The sequence below is a fragment of the Dipodomys ordii genome, unplaced genomic scaffold, assembly GCF_000151885.1.
Source record: "Dipodomys ordii isolate 6190 unplaced genomic scaffold, Dord_2.0 Scaffold114, whole genome shotgun sequence".
Lineage (NCBI taxonomy): Eukaryota > Metazoa > Chordata > Mammalia > Rodentia > Heteromyidae > Dipodomys > Dipodomys ordii.
The window spans coordinates 3510376-3524243 of record NW_012267330.1 but is presented as its reverse complement, the minus strand read 5'-3'; the positions used below and the strand labels follow the sequence as shown (position 1 = coordinate 3524243).

General features: G+C 38.4%; 1 protein-coding gene across 1 annotated transcript in view; it reads left to right on the top strand.

Annotated features, from left to right (window-relative positions):
- Ccdc67 (coiled-coil domain containing 67) overlaps window positions 1-13868 on the top strand; it is a 79746-nt gene that overhangs the window by 45485 nt on the left and 20393 nt on the right. Inside the window, exons 9-10 of the mRNA XM_013028829.1 lie at window positions 5222-5428; window positions 8055-8141. Of these exons, the coding sequence (XP_012884283.1) occupies window positions 5222-5428; window positions 8055-8141 (294 nt within the window). The remainder of the gene's footprint in view (window positions 1-5221; window positions 5429-8054; window positions 8142-13868) is intronic.

Sequence of the window (13868 nt, the reverse complement as noted above, 5' to 3'; positions counted from 1 at the left end):
GAGTTCAAGCCCCATGACCGACAAAAAAAAAAAAAAAGCAGTGTATGAATAATCGTCTTGATCAATGTCACCCCTTTCAACATTCTCACCCACCCCTTCCAACCCACCTGTTCCCTCACTTTCCTTAATTTTTTAGGTTATATATTGCATTTTTGCCATTTAACAAAGCAGTTTCTATATATAATGCATCTTGATATGTGCCATCCCTTCAACATCTTCATACCCCTTCATTTTTATTAATTTTGTGGTATATACAATGAATTCAAGTGCATTCTATTCCCTTCCCTGCCTTATAAGTCTACCCCTCTCCCCTTGGCCTCACCCCATTTCCTGGTACTTATTTTGTTCGGTTTTGACTTAGTTTTTGTAATAAATTCTGCATAGAGTCAGTTATGCATCAGTTAAATTCGTTTGTAACTGCTTGCATACCACCTAATGTCTTTACTTATAGGCACATTCTAGCTACCACAAATGAGGGAAAACATGCAACCTTTGTTTCTCTGAATCTGGCTTACTTCACTTAATATAAAATTTCCAAGTCTTTCTATTTCCTTACAAATGGTACCATATCATTCTTTCTGATGGATGAGGAGAATTCAATTACATATGTATATACATACATACATACATATATATATATATATATATATATATATATATATCACATTTTCTTGATACATTCACCCATTGAGGGGCATCCAGACTGATTCCATATCTTGGCTATGGTGAATAGTGCTGCAATGAACATGGTTGTATTCATGGCTTTAACGTAGCCTTGTTTGTGCTCTATTTGATAAATACCTGGGGGCAGAATTGCTGAGTCATAGGGTAGTTCTATGTTAAGTTTTTTGAGGAACCTCCAGAGTGCTTTCCATAGTGGTTGAACAAGCTTATGTTCCCACTAAAAATATAATGCCAAATCCTCACCAGCATTTGCTATTGTTAGTTTTCTTGATAACAGCCATTCTAACTGAGGTGAGGTGGAATCTCAATGTTGTTTTGATTTGCGTTTCCTTTATGGTTGAAGGTTTTGAACATTGCTTCATATGTCTATTGCCATTTTTACTTCTTCTGGGAAGTCTTTGTCAAGTCTTTAGATTTGAAAATCAAACAGAACATTCAGTGCTGTAAATTCTAAATAGCTGTTACAAAGCTGAACGTGGCTTGGAATTATCATTTACTGTGTACCATGCTTAACATACAGGAAATGAATGTAAATATTTAGCTGACAAATTAACTAATACCAAGGCTAAGTTCTCCCATAATTGAAGATGGTCTTAAGTTGTTTGGATTGTATGAATCATCCAGCATTTGTGGAGCATGTCTTAGGGAAAACCAGCCTGAAGAATTTTATAGGAAATGCAGGGATGTGAAAGATCTGCCTGACAAAAAGCTTACTGTCAGAACTATCAAAATGTATTACAAATTATTCATCATCATTTCCCTTTTATTTTGGACACTTCAAGATTTCAAATCCAGTGATAATATTGATTGTATGAATGTGAAAATTGGGGGAAGGTGAGGTGGGAGAGATGGGACAGAATGATGAAGGGGTGACGTTGTTCAGAATGCACTGTGCTCCCAATGGACATATTGAATTGAAACCCCTTGGTAAACTACTTGAAGATAATAAAATAAATACCACATAGTCCTATAAAATGGGTTGATATATGCTTATATATTATATACATGACATATATACACACACACATATATATATATGATATAGATATATATATATATGATACATATCATATATATATATATATATATATATATATATATATGATAGGGCTTGAACTCAGGGCCTAGGCACTGCCAAGCTTTTTGCTCAAAGCTAGTGCTCTGCCACTTTGAGCCATAGCTCCCTTCCTTTACTGATATTTTTACCTTAAAAAATTGCTTTGTCCTAGTGAATGTGTTATGATTTTTAAATAATGACTAAAGCCCCATACTGTTATGTGCTCATCGATTTTGATAGAGTAATAAAGCCTTGAATATTATAAAGAATTCACTAATTTCATGCCCATTGAGATGGAAGGCATGTGTGTGAGGCTCTTGGAGACCAGCAGCCAGGCAATACTGTGCAAAAAGGTTACAGAAAAATGGAATGTAAATAGCTAGAATTTCCAGGAAGTGTTTGTGAAGAGCATTTTCATCCCATTGTTATAAAACCAACAAGAGCCATGTGTTATGAATTCTGCCAGTGTTTTCTCTTTTCCCAGGACAGAGCTATTTTTAGTCATCTATTTAGTAATAAAACTCCCATTTTTTAATAAAGCTGAAAGTCATTCAAAGCTAGGTAAATTAATATTATTTAGAAACAAGCTTTGTCATGTAGCAAACTGTTTTAATATCTAAGCATTTTATAAATAATGAAAGTAGATTTTTTTTTCATTTTAGTGCATTCTTTCCGTTTACATTTTGTGAGTTCTGTTAAATCACATTTTTTTTCTTTTTTGCAATTGGCAAAATCCAGACCAGGACATACTACAGGACAATGCTGTTATTTAAAAAAATAAATTGTAAGGAGAAAAATTGGAGGCAGGAGAAACTCAAGAAAGGAGAAATTCAGTTGGCCTCCTTGAAAATCCCCTTAGCTTGGGGTGTTTGCCTTCTGGGCTCCTAAACTCTGCTTTGAGATGCTGCGTAACCAAGTTCCTCTCCCTCCACCCCGCCATTTCTTTCTATTCAGTCTTTCCCCCCATGCAGTAAATGGTAAAGTTAAGACCACATCATTTCTAGGGTTTTGTCCAACTTGGAAATTCTAAAACTGTTCATAAGAAGAGTAGAAACAGATGAGGGGTAGATGGCACAAGACCTGACTTGCCTCTTGGTAAGAAGTCATCCTGCTCTTGTGTTTTCCATGAAACACAGCTTATTCCAACATGTCAGTCATCTTCCATTAGGACACTGTGGAGCACAGGGGTAAGCTCACAGGTTCCAAAACCCAACTGCTTGGGCTGGGAAGGTGGCTCAGTGGTAGAGCACTTGCCTTGCATGCATGAGGTCCTGGGTTCGATTCCTTAGCACCACATAAGCAAAAAGAAAAAAGCTGGAAGTGGCGCTGTGGCTCAAGTGGTAGAGCGCTAGCCTTGAGCTGAAGCCTGGGTTCGATTCCTTAGCACCACATAAGCAAAAAGAAAAAAGCTGGAAGTGGCGCTGTGGCTCAAGTGGTAGAGCGCTAGCCTTGAGCTGAAGAGCTGAGGGACAGCGCCCAGGCCCAAAGTTCAGGCCCCATGACTGGACCCCAAAACAAAAATTAAAAAAAAAAATCAACTGCTGCCTTTCACCAGGAATGGGATGGGAAAATTACACACTTTGTTTTAATCAGAGAGATTGTGAGGCATGAACAAGTTGATTCATGTAAACTATATAAGAGAGACAGAGGGACAAAGAAAGATGCAGACACACAGAGACTTTAACAGGTACATAAGCTGGTGCCAATGGCTCATGCCTGTAATCCTAGCTACTCAGATCAGAGGATGGAGGTTTGAAGCTAGTCCAGGCAGGAAAGCCTGTGAGACTCTTATCTCCAATTAACCAACAATAACCAGAAGTGAAGGTGTGAGGCTCAAGTGGTAGGATGCCAGCCGTGAGCAGAAATAGCTAAGCAAGAGCATGAGACTCTGAGTTCAAGCCCTACTACTGGCATAAAAATAAATAAAGATAGAAGAATGAAAAGATATACATGCAGTCTTAGTGTGTGGACCAAACTTAGGTATTAAGGCAATTAAACAACTTAAGGAACATTCACTACATTTTTGAGACAATTTTCAACTTGAATTCTGCTAGGACATTTGATGATATGAAAGAAGTGATTATTCTGAAGACATCCTAACCATATTCTGCCTGTTAGGAGACAGGAAAGAATTGAGAATGAGGAAGAGTGAGAGGGAGGGAGAGAGAAAGAAATAGAGAATGCGATTTAGAGAAAGAAATTATTCTTTTAGACTTACACAGTGCATATTGAAAGCTGAAATGGAAATGTTCGTTTTTCATCCTGGGATCAATCCATATACATCTCTGTGGCTGGCCTCAACTTGACCTCTCCAGCCTGGTTTCTCATAACCAGTTATCCATCCACTCCACTTCTCTAAGTGTCTATTGCTCTCTCACTCGAGTCTTTACTATATTTTCTGCCTAGGAGCCTGGCTTCATCTCATCCTCTGGCTGCCTTCCATTCATCCTGTAATATTTGGCCTGTTAACCTCCCCTCTGGGCATCCAGCCTGACACCTGTCCCCAGGATAAGTTAAGCACCCCTCCCTCCTACATACTGGGAACATCGATTTCTACACTCTACTGTAATTGTCTTTTTCTGTTTCACACTAATGAATGATGATTTTTCTGAGAGCACTGGCTTGTGTTTTATCTCTGAATCTAAGACTTGGAAACTGACAGTAGTTTCTAGAAGGATGCTAGTAGCAGGACCAAGACCACATTGCTAGGAAGAAGGGACAGAGGTGGGCTGTAAGCAGTGAAAAGAAGAGGGGTGCAGGACAGTTGTAGGTAGTAATGGGGATGGCTCACAGGTGAGCTATGGCAGAGGGTAAAGTGTAGACAGAGCTGGCTGTGTGGCTGCATTTGGAAGGATGACGGTGGAGAAGAGAACACCGCAGTTACCACACATAAAGCTTCACCCACTTGAGATAACATGTGCTCTGCAGGTGGGCAGATGACACCCTTCAGTGGTCATAAGTTTTAAATTTAGTGCCAGGTGATTCTGAAAAACATATTTTGTCAGCAAACAGCACAATATAACTTAGGATTTTAGAATACTAAATTTAAAGCTAGCAGTGCTAGGTTCCATACCAGCTCTACCAGTCAGCTTTGAGCCAATTGCTTCACCTCTTTAGGCCATTTTTATCCCATGAAAAGTGCTTGATAGGGTGGGCATGGTGGTGCATGGCTAATTCTCAGCCACTCAGGAGCTTGACATGCTGGGCATGATGAGACATGCCTGAATCTTAGCCACTCAGGAGCTTGAGGCAAGAGATTGCATACAGCCTGAGCTATATGCAGTTCAATATACAATGTCCTTAGCAGACCACACAACAGAAAACAGAAATGAGAAATAAAATCTTGTAACTGGAAGGAAATGTAAATGACCCATTAAGTATCTGTTTTAAGTTTTGCTTTGATTATAAAAGGAAGGTACAGAGGAGCCTGCCAGTGCTTTTAGGACAGGAGAACTGGATCTAACTAGCAGAAGCTTAAAGCTGCTCTCTTATTTGCAGATAAGATATGAGGCGGAAGAGTACCACCGCTCTGAGCAGGAAAGAATGAAGAATGAAATCTCTGACTTGACGCAGGAGCTCCATCAGAAGGAGATCACCATAGCAACTGTCATGAAAAAAGCTTCCCTTCTTGAAAAACAGTTGAAGATGGAATTAGAAATAAAAGAAAAAATGTTAGCCAAACAACAGGTATGCAAGCAAGAAGGAGGCCCCTTTCCATGGCCCAGTCCTGCCAGGGGCTCAGCACAGTGTTCATTGTTCACTGACTCAAGCAGCGCACCACTCCTTGTTCTTGTTAAAAATCACAGAAAGGCTTGTGGTGCCATGGAAATAGTGTTATGAAGCCACGTAACACCCATTAACACCCATGCAACACAGAAAATTTTCACCAAAAAGCAACAGAGAACTAGCTACTCAGGAGGCTGAGATCTGAGGATCACAATTCGAAGCCAGCCCCCTGCAGAAAACTCATAGCTCCCATTAACCACCAAAAGGTGAAAGTGGAACTGTGGCTCAAGTGTTAGAATGTCAGCAGCATTGAGTGAAAAAGCTAAGGAACAGGCCCTGAGTTCAAGCCCCAGGACTGGCCCACACACAAAAAACATGTAGAAACATTAGGATGATGCCTGATGATATTAAACCTTCTCCTGTGATGTGTACACTGAACACAGAGCACTGGTGTCCAGCACATCTTTGACATATTAAAAAGAAAAAAGATTCCAATTTTTCTTAAATATTTCTTACTCAGCATATGTTTCTTTTAGGGTTTTGAAAATGGAAAATGGTACTAAGAAGGCTGAGCTCTAAGGATCACAGTTCAAAGCCAGCCCAGGCAGAAGTCCATGAGACTCAACTCGAATAAGCTACCCCAGAAAATCGGAAGTAGAACTGTGGCTCAAGTGGTAGAGCACTAGCCTTGAGCAAAAAGAAAGCTTGGGACAGGGCCTTAGCTCGAGTGAAGCCCCAGGACCAGCACACACACACAAAAAAGATTAAAAATTGTTTTAAGCATGAAACGCAGTTCATACTTACTAAATATTTACTCCACATGTAGGATGGTTCCTGGAGAAAAGCAGCAATGGTAATTACTGCAAGTGAACTACATGCATGTGTGACTGGTTGCCTACTTTCTCTTCTCCTCCTCTCTCCCTCCTTTCTTCCTTCTTCCCTTTCTTCCTTCCTCCATTTTCTTCCTTCCTTGTTTTTTACATTCTCCTTCCTCTATTTTTTCCTTCCTTGTTTTTTACATTCTCATAATCTTACTCATAATCAGATCAGTTAGTTGTCCACCCTCAATAGAGGCCACAGAGATTCTCAGCCTTTTCACTCCAATACTAGATGTTTTCAGAACGTGAGCACTTACTGAGAAAACCTCAATAACTTTCTAGGCAGGTGAGGATCACTTTATAAATAACATTTGTATATTATGGAAACAGAATAGGCTCTATCTTCATCCAGTTGTGAGCCTCAAACTGTGATTTATGTTTATAATACACAGGAAACCATGGATACCACATGATAGCAAGGCTTCCCTGAACAAAGTTACCCTCTGTACTGTGCAGAGGACAGCAGCAGGGATCCAGGCAGATAGATTATGAATGATTCTTACTATCACTTGCATATTCTTTTTTAAAAATTAGCTTACAGTAGTAATACAGGGGCAGGGATTTCATTGTGGCAACTCTACATGTTTACACCAATCTATCTCACCCTCTCTATAACATTTTTATTTTTTTAGACTACCAGTGAGTATATATTTTTCTATAGTTTTTTTTATTATTATTAAGGTGTGCAGAGGGCTTACCATTTCATAAGTCAGGTAATGAGTACATTTGGGGGGGGGCAATGTCACTCCTTCTTTTGTTTTCTACCCATCCCCCCTTTCGTCCTTGCCCACAAGTTATATAGTTCATTTTTCACATAGTAAATGTATATTTTATAATTTAAAAAAGCAAATCTTAAGGCAAGTGTTATAGAGATGTGAGACCTAGATGAATAAAAGGTCAGGTTGGGCATAGTGGTACAGACCTTTAATCTCAGCACCTAGGAGGCTGAGGCAGGAGAATCATAGGAAGACCCCTGTCTCAATAAAAATTAAACAACTAAATAAGCAAAGGCAAAAGGAAAGATACTATATCCAAGAACGATCAAATAGAAGAATCAGAGGGGGAAAAACAGGAAAAAATAAAGTCACAAACAAGGAAACTTGACAGGAGTAACAGAAAGAACAACATTAAATATGGAAGTCACATATCACATACTGTAAAAATTAATCAGGTATTCAAGAAATTTAGTTGACCAGATTATTTTAAGCATGTTTTCAAAATTGTGATTTTTTTTTCTGGTAACAGAAAGCAAATGAATCATTTTAAGTATCTGTTTTTTTTTTGGGGGGGGGGTCCGGTTGTGGGGCCTGAACTCTAGGCCTGGGCGCCGTCCCTCAGCTCTTCAGCTCAAGGCTAGCGCTCTACCACTTGAGCCCCAGTACCACTTCTGGCTTTTTCCTTTTTGCTTATGTGGTGCTGAGGAATCAAACCCAGGGCCTCAGGCATGCAAGGCAAGTGCTCTACCACTGAGCCAACTTCCCAGCCCTTAAGTATCTGTTTTTAAGTTAGTTTTGATCCTAAGTTGAAGGTACCATGACATGTGCCACAGATAGAAGAGCTGAATAACAGAATTGACTGCTAAAGCCAGGAATCATTTCCCTTTACTACACTTAGAAAGTATTTGCATTCACAAGATAAAAATTAATTTTTAAAACTCTGGAGTTCTCGTTGTGAATTTTACATTTCCCCTTTGTCTTCTGAACTTTCAGGTCTCAGATATGAGATATAAGGCCATCAGAACAGAAAACCCACATCTAAAAGGAATGATGGGAGATTTAGACCCTGGACGGTATATGGTAATACGTTGAATTCATTCAATAAATTGAACACAAGATGACTTAGTTGGTCAGGATTTTCCAGACATTGTTTACTGGGCCCTTGTCTCATAATAGCATGCAGGGCTTGCAAACGGTCCTGCATTTCATTTTTATCCTCAGGTTGGAACATTAGTCTTTCTTGATTTTTCTTTTGTTCTTGGATTTTGGCTCAAATTCTGATCATTTCTCAGACATGCCAAATGTGCTGACTGATTGCTTTTGATCTTGCTGTTGCTTTGAAATTCAACAGCCACCTTCACCTCATGAAACCACCTCCAAAGCCCGTCAGAATGGCTTGTCCCTGGCACTTGGTCTGTGTCTTGGTCTGACTTGATTCGTAGTTTGGCACTTCTGCATTGCCTGGTGTGTGCAGCACCTCAAAGCACGGGTGTGAGGAAAGGCCCCATACACGCCGCCTGCGTCCATGGCGTGCTCTGCTCTTCAATGAGTAGACAACATATAAGCATCATGGTTGCTGAGCTGGGTCGCAGTTTCCTCCCTCAGCTGTCTAGTGTGGGTTAGAGCAGGCCACCCCTTCTGTAGCATGGTACTTTATTTCTGTGTTTTATATACTTCTCTGAAGTAGCAAGAGGAGACAAGCACTCTACCTCCACCATGAGCATAGGGATGGGTTGGGGAAGTAGAGGACATGTGGGTAAAAGAATGCTAGGGAAGCTTTCTATCTCCTACTACATAAAGTTGCCCATCTGCTGTGTATGCATATGTATGTGTGCATACATATGTGTATACGTTCATTTAAATCTGCCATCTAACCCTATTTATTTAGAAATACTGGACACACAAAAAGTTAAATCAGATCCCAACTCTGAGTGACTTTCCTATCACAAAATAGGATTTGTGTTTCTAAACTCGGTCTAAGCATTTGTGCTTATATATAGTTGGTTATCACAGTGTCACTGGGCCTGCTTCTTTCTGCTCCTAATGGGATTTAGGGGGGAGGTGAAAGAGAAGTGTGTGTGTGTGTGTGTGTGTGTGTGTCTGTGTCTGTGTGTCTGTGTGTCTGTGTCTGTCTGTGTCTGTGTGTCTATGTGTCTGTGTGTCTGTGTGTGTGTGTGAAGAGAGAGATTATGGGGGATTGAACTCAGGCCTGGTTGTTGTTGCTTAGCTTTTTACTCAAGGCTAATGCTCATGCACTCCAGCCATAGCTCCACTTCCAGCTTTTGGTAGTTAATTGGAGATAAGAATCTCATGGACTTGGCTTTGAACCACAATCCTCAGTTCTCAGCCTCCTGAGTAGCTAGGGTTATGGTATCAGTCACTGGTACTCAGCCCTATTGGCTTTTGACTTTTAAAATGCAAACAAAGATATTTAACAAGAAACTAATTCTTCCCATCTCTATACCCCAGAATTATTCCATGCTAAGAAAATAGTATGCAGTGTTGTTGCTTTCCCTTTACTTGTGTGCTCTTACAGAAATAGTGTATATATGTAAGACATTCATTAGCCAAAACTGCCTCTGACAGAATTAAGGGACATCTGTATAAGTCACTACGCATCTTTTATTTTTCTCATTTCTTAAGAAAATCATACTCATGTAAAAAATACATAACATTTATGATTTGGTTCATAGATAATACTCCGGGTAATTTTCAGTGTCATCTTTCTTTCCTCCAGCCCTCTACTCACACTGTCATCCAGCAGATTCTAGATCAGTTAACTTCACAGTGTGTATCATTGTATACTTTTCCATGTATATGTATATGCAGTCATATACCTATTTGGAGATTTTATCACTTTTTAAAAAATAAGATTGCTTATGTCTGTGTGTCACTGAACAATACCTCTTAGAATCCTTCCAAACGACTAGTTTAAGACAATTTATCCTTATAATTGGCATGGATAAAACACACTTAGTAGACTACTTTTCATAATTAATTTAGCCCTAAAATATTCAACTCTGTTTACATATTTTGCCTGAATGAGCAATGATATTGTAGAACACCCTTATCCATGTATCTCAGAATAATCTTCTAGAAATGAGATTGTCAATTCAAAGATTGTGAGAGTTTTCATTTTAATACCTGTTATCAAGTCACATTTCTACTTTCTCTCTCATCCTTACCACCATGAGATATTATTGCTTCTTTGCTCATTCTAATTTCACAACTATGATGGCTATGAAGTAATTTCCATTTTTCTGAATACAATTGAGTATGTCTTTATACATTTATTGGCAATGTTTGCTAATATGAATTAAATATCCTTCATTTTCTATTGGGTTGTCTTTTTCTTTTCCATTTATAATAGCACTTTTCTAAATCTTCTTTGTAGCTTTTTTTCGGGGGTCCGGTCATGGGGCCTGAACTCTGGGCCTGGGAGCTGTCCCTCAGCTCTTCAGCTCAAGGTTAGCGCTCTACCACTTGAGCCACAGCACCATTTCCGGCTTTTTTTCTTTTTGCTTATGTGGTGCTGAGGAATCGAACCCAGGGCCTCATGCACGCAAGGCAAGCGCTCTACCACTGAGCCACCTTCCCAGCCCATTCGTAGCTTTTTTATACCTTTTCCCATAAACTTTTATTTGTCATAACAGGCAACAAGAGCTTTATAGTTTTGAGTTGCATTCTTTAAATTATAAGATTGTCCATACTTCTGTGTGTATGCAGTATCTTGGATTTTTTTTGTTTTTTATTTTATTGCTATTGTAAATGTGATGTACAGAAGGATGAGTTATGTAAGTGAGGTAATGAGTACATTTCTTCTTGGACAGTGTCACCTCTTCCCTCACTCTCTCCCAGTTTTTCCCTTCCATACCCACCCGTATGTAGTATAGTTTATTTTCAACATAGAGTCTAGTGAGGACCACTTGCTGCATTTTCTACCCTTTATCCCTCTTCGATGTTTATGAGAGATTTTTTTTTGGTCCATCATTAGTCCATGTGAATTATAATTTTGAATGAATGTGATATCAATGAGGAGCCCAATTTTTAAAAATGTTTTAAAAATTGGATTTTAATATAACAGTGTTAAAGTAGGGAGAAATAGAACATTTCCTGTTCCCAATGCAGAAAATGGGAGTTAAAGACTTCAATTTCAACTTTTACATGGACATTAAGCTCAGCTTCTCAATTTCTCATAACTTGTTGGTGTCAATTTAGTATTGAATTGTTTATATTAATGTTAAAATACTTGGCATTTTAATGATAAAATATTTTAAAGGATTTGGCATTTTTAATATAGTATATTTTTTCTTCCAGGATTGCATTGTGGCTTTCTGTCTTCATATCTTGGGCTTTTCAGTACAATCTCATGATAAATTTTTCCCCTTTTCTCCCCAGGTATTTTACAATTCTAATTAGTTATAGGCAGAATATTTCCCTTTTTCATACCTAAGAATTTATTTCTAATATTTTAAACTAAATTATTTTATTAATTCTCACAGGAATTTTACTAAAGTTATGTAGGTTTCAGCCATATAATTATATTAACAAAGAAATTTTATCATCTGAGCACTGGTAGCTCATGTTGTTCATAATAATTCTAGCCATTCATGAGATCTGAGAATTGAGACTCAAAACCAGGCAGAGTAGATATACTGATACTCCATCTCCAATTAACCAGCAAAATGCCCAAAGTGGAGATGTGGCTTAAGTAGCAGAGCACCAGGCTTGAGCAAAAAAGCTAAGCAAATGATAGTAAGAGGCACTCTGTTCACAGCAGTATCAGCAAAACAATTTAAAAAACAAAAACAAAAAATAAATAACTTCATCTCCTTTTCTCCATTGTTTTTTGTTGTATTTCATTTGGAAAAATCAACAGGAAAATATTAAACAATAATAGTATTTGCTGGCAAATTTTCTGTTTTCTGACTTTAAACATCATGGTTTTGTTTAGTGTAATATCTGTGCTTTCTATAGTCTTTTGTACATTAATATTCCTATTTAAATTAGGAGTTTTGCTGAGAATTACTGCTAGTTTTTATCAGATGCCTTTCAGCCTGGAGGACCTCATCTGGGTTGATGTGTAATAGACTCTGCTAATAGACTTTTGGCTACTGAACCAGATTTACATTTCTAGAAAAAAAATCACCCTAATCATTCTGTTAGTGGCAAAGAGTTTCTATAACAAAGTACCACACACTGGGTGGCTCAGAACTCTAGAAACATTGGTTCATAGTTCTGGGGCTGCAAGTTCAAAATTAAGACATCAAATTGTCAGTAGTGCTGGGTTCCCTCTGCAATCTATAGGAGAGGATTATTCATTCATGGTTGGTGCTCATCCTTTATCCACCCTCACAAGAGCATCTTCTGTTTCTCCTGGTGTCTTCTCTCTATGCGCATTTTTCCTTTCTATAAGATATTACTCCTACTGGATTATGGTCCTTCTGTGAAGGTTTGTTTCCAAATAAAGATCTGTTTCCTCTTAATGAGGAAGTAGGGTTAGGACTTCAATACAGCATTTTTGGGAGGTTACAGTTCAACCCATAATACCCATACTTTAGCAGTTTTGGTGTATCACTGATGGTGACTTAGAAATTAGTTCTGTGTCTTTAGTGAGGTTTGTATATAATTCACTCTTTTTCTACTTATTTTAAAGTTATACTGTCTTTATAACATGCATCTGCAGCTTTCTACCTTTATGGGTGGTCTAGAATATTTTAATATTGAAATTCGCAGTTCTTTAAAGACTAGAAAGATTTAGTTGTAAAACCATCCAGAGTTTATAAATCCTTTTGTTTGGGGGTGGTTGGTATATTCACTATTTTTTCTTAGATCATTTTGGTTATTTGTATACTTCTAGGAAATCTATCCCTCTTAATTTGTTCCCTCATTAGCAAAGTTATAGTATACTATAAATGGTTCGTCTCTTCTATATTCTGTCCTGTTGTTGGGCTGTTTGTTGAGACAGCATGTAGCCCATGCTGCATTTGAACCTTGCGATCTTCTGCCTCAGTTTCTGAATGCTGGGATTACATACAGATGTTCCACACCCAGACTACAGTGTATTGTTATGTTTCCTTTCTTATTGATAATCTTACATTGTTGAACACATTCTTTCCCTTTTTTTTTGTACTGGTCGTGGGGCTTGAACTCAGGGCCTGTGCACTATCCCTGAGCTTCTTTTGCTCTACCACTTGAGCCACAGCTCCATTTCTGGCTTTTTTGGTAGTTTATTGGAGCTTAGAGTCTCATGAACTTTCCTTCTCAGGCTGGATTCAAACTATGAACCTCAGTCCTCAGCCTCCTGAGTAGCTAAGGTTACAGGTGTGAGCCTGGCTTGCATAAGGTTTGTTTTATTCTCATGTCAAAATGCTGGCTTTGGGGTTTATTTTTTAATCTATTTCTTTATTTTTAAAATTTTAATCAATTTTGTCTTTCAGTGTTTTGGGGTTCTTTTTGTTGGCTAATTCCTTAAAATGAAGATAATCCCATAGTTGAAAAAAATCTGATAATTGGACATTTACCTCTGAAATAATTTGTATGGATAAATACAGAATTTAAAAATTGGTTCTAAAACCTTATCTCAAGCTGTAAGAAAATATACCATTAAAAAAATTATTGTTGGGCTGCAAATGTGGCTTAGTGGTAGAGTGCTTGCCTAGCATACATGAAGCCCTAGGTTCGATTCCTCAGTACCACATAAACAAAAAAGGCAAGAAGTAGTGCTGTGGCTCAAGTGGTAGAGTGTTAGCCTTGACCAAAAGAAGCTCAGGGATGGCACCCAGGCCCTGAGTTCAAACCCTAGGA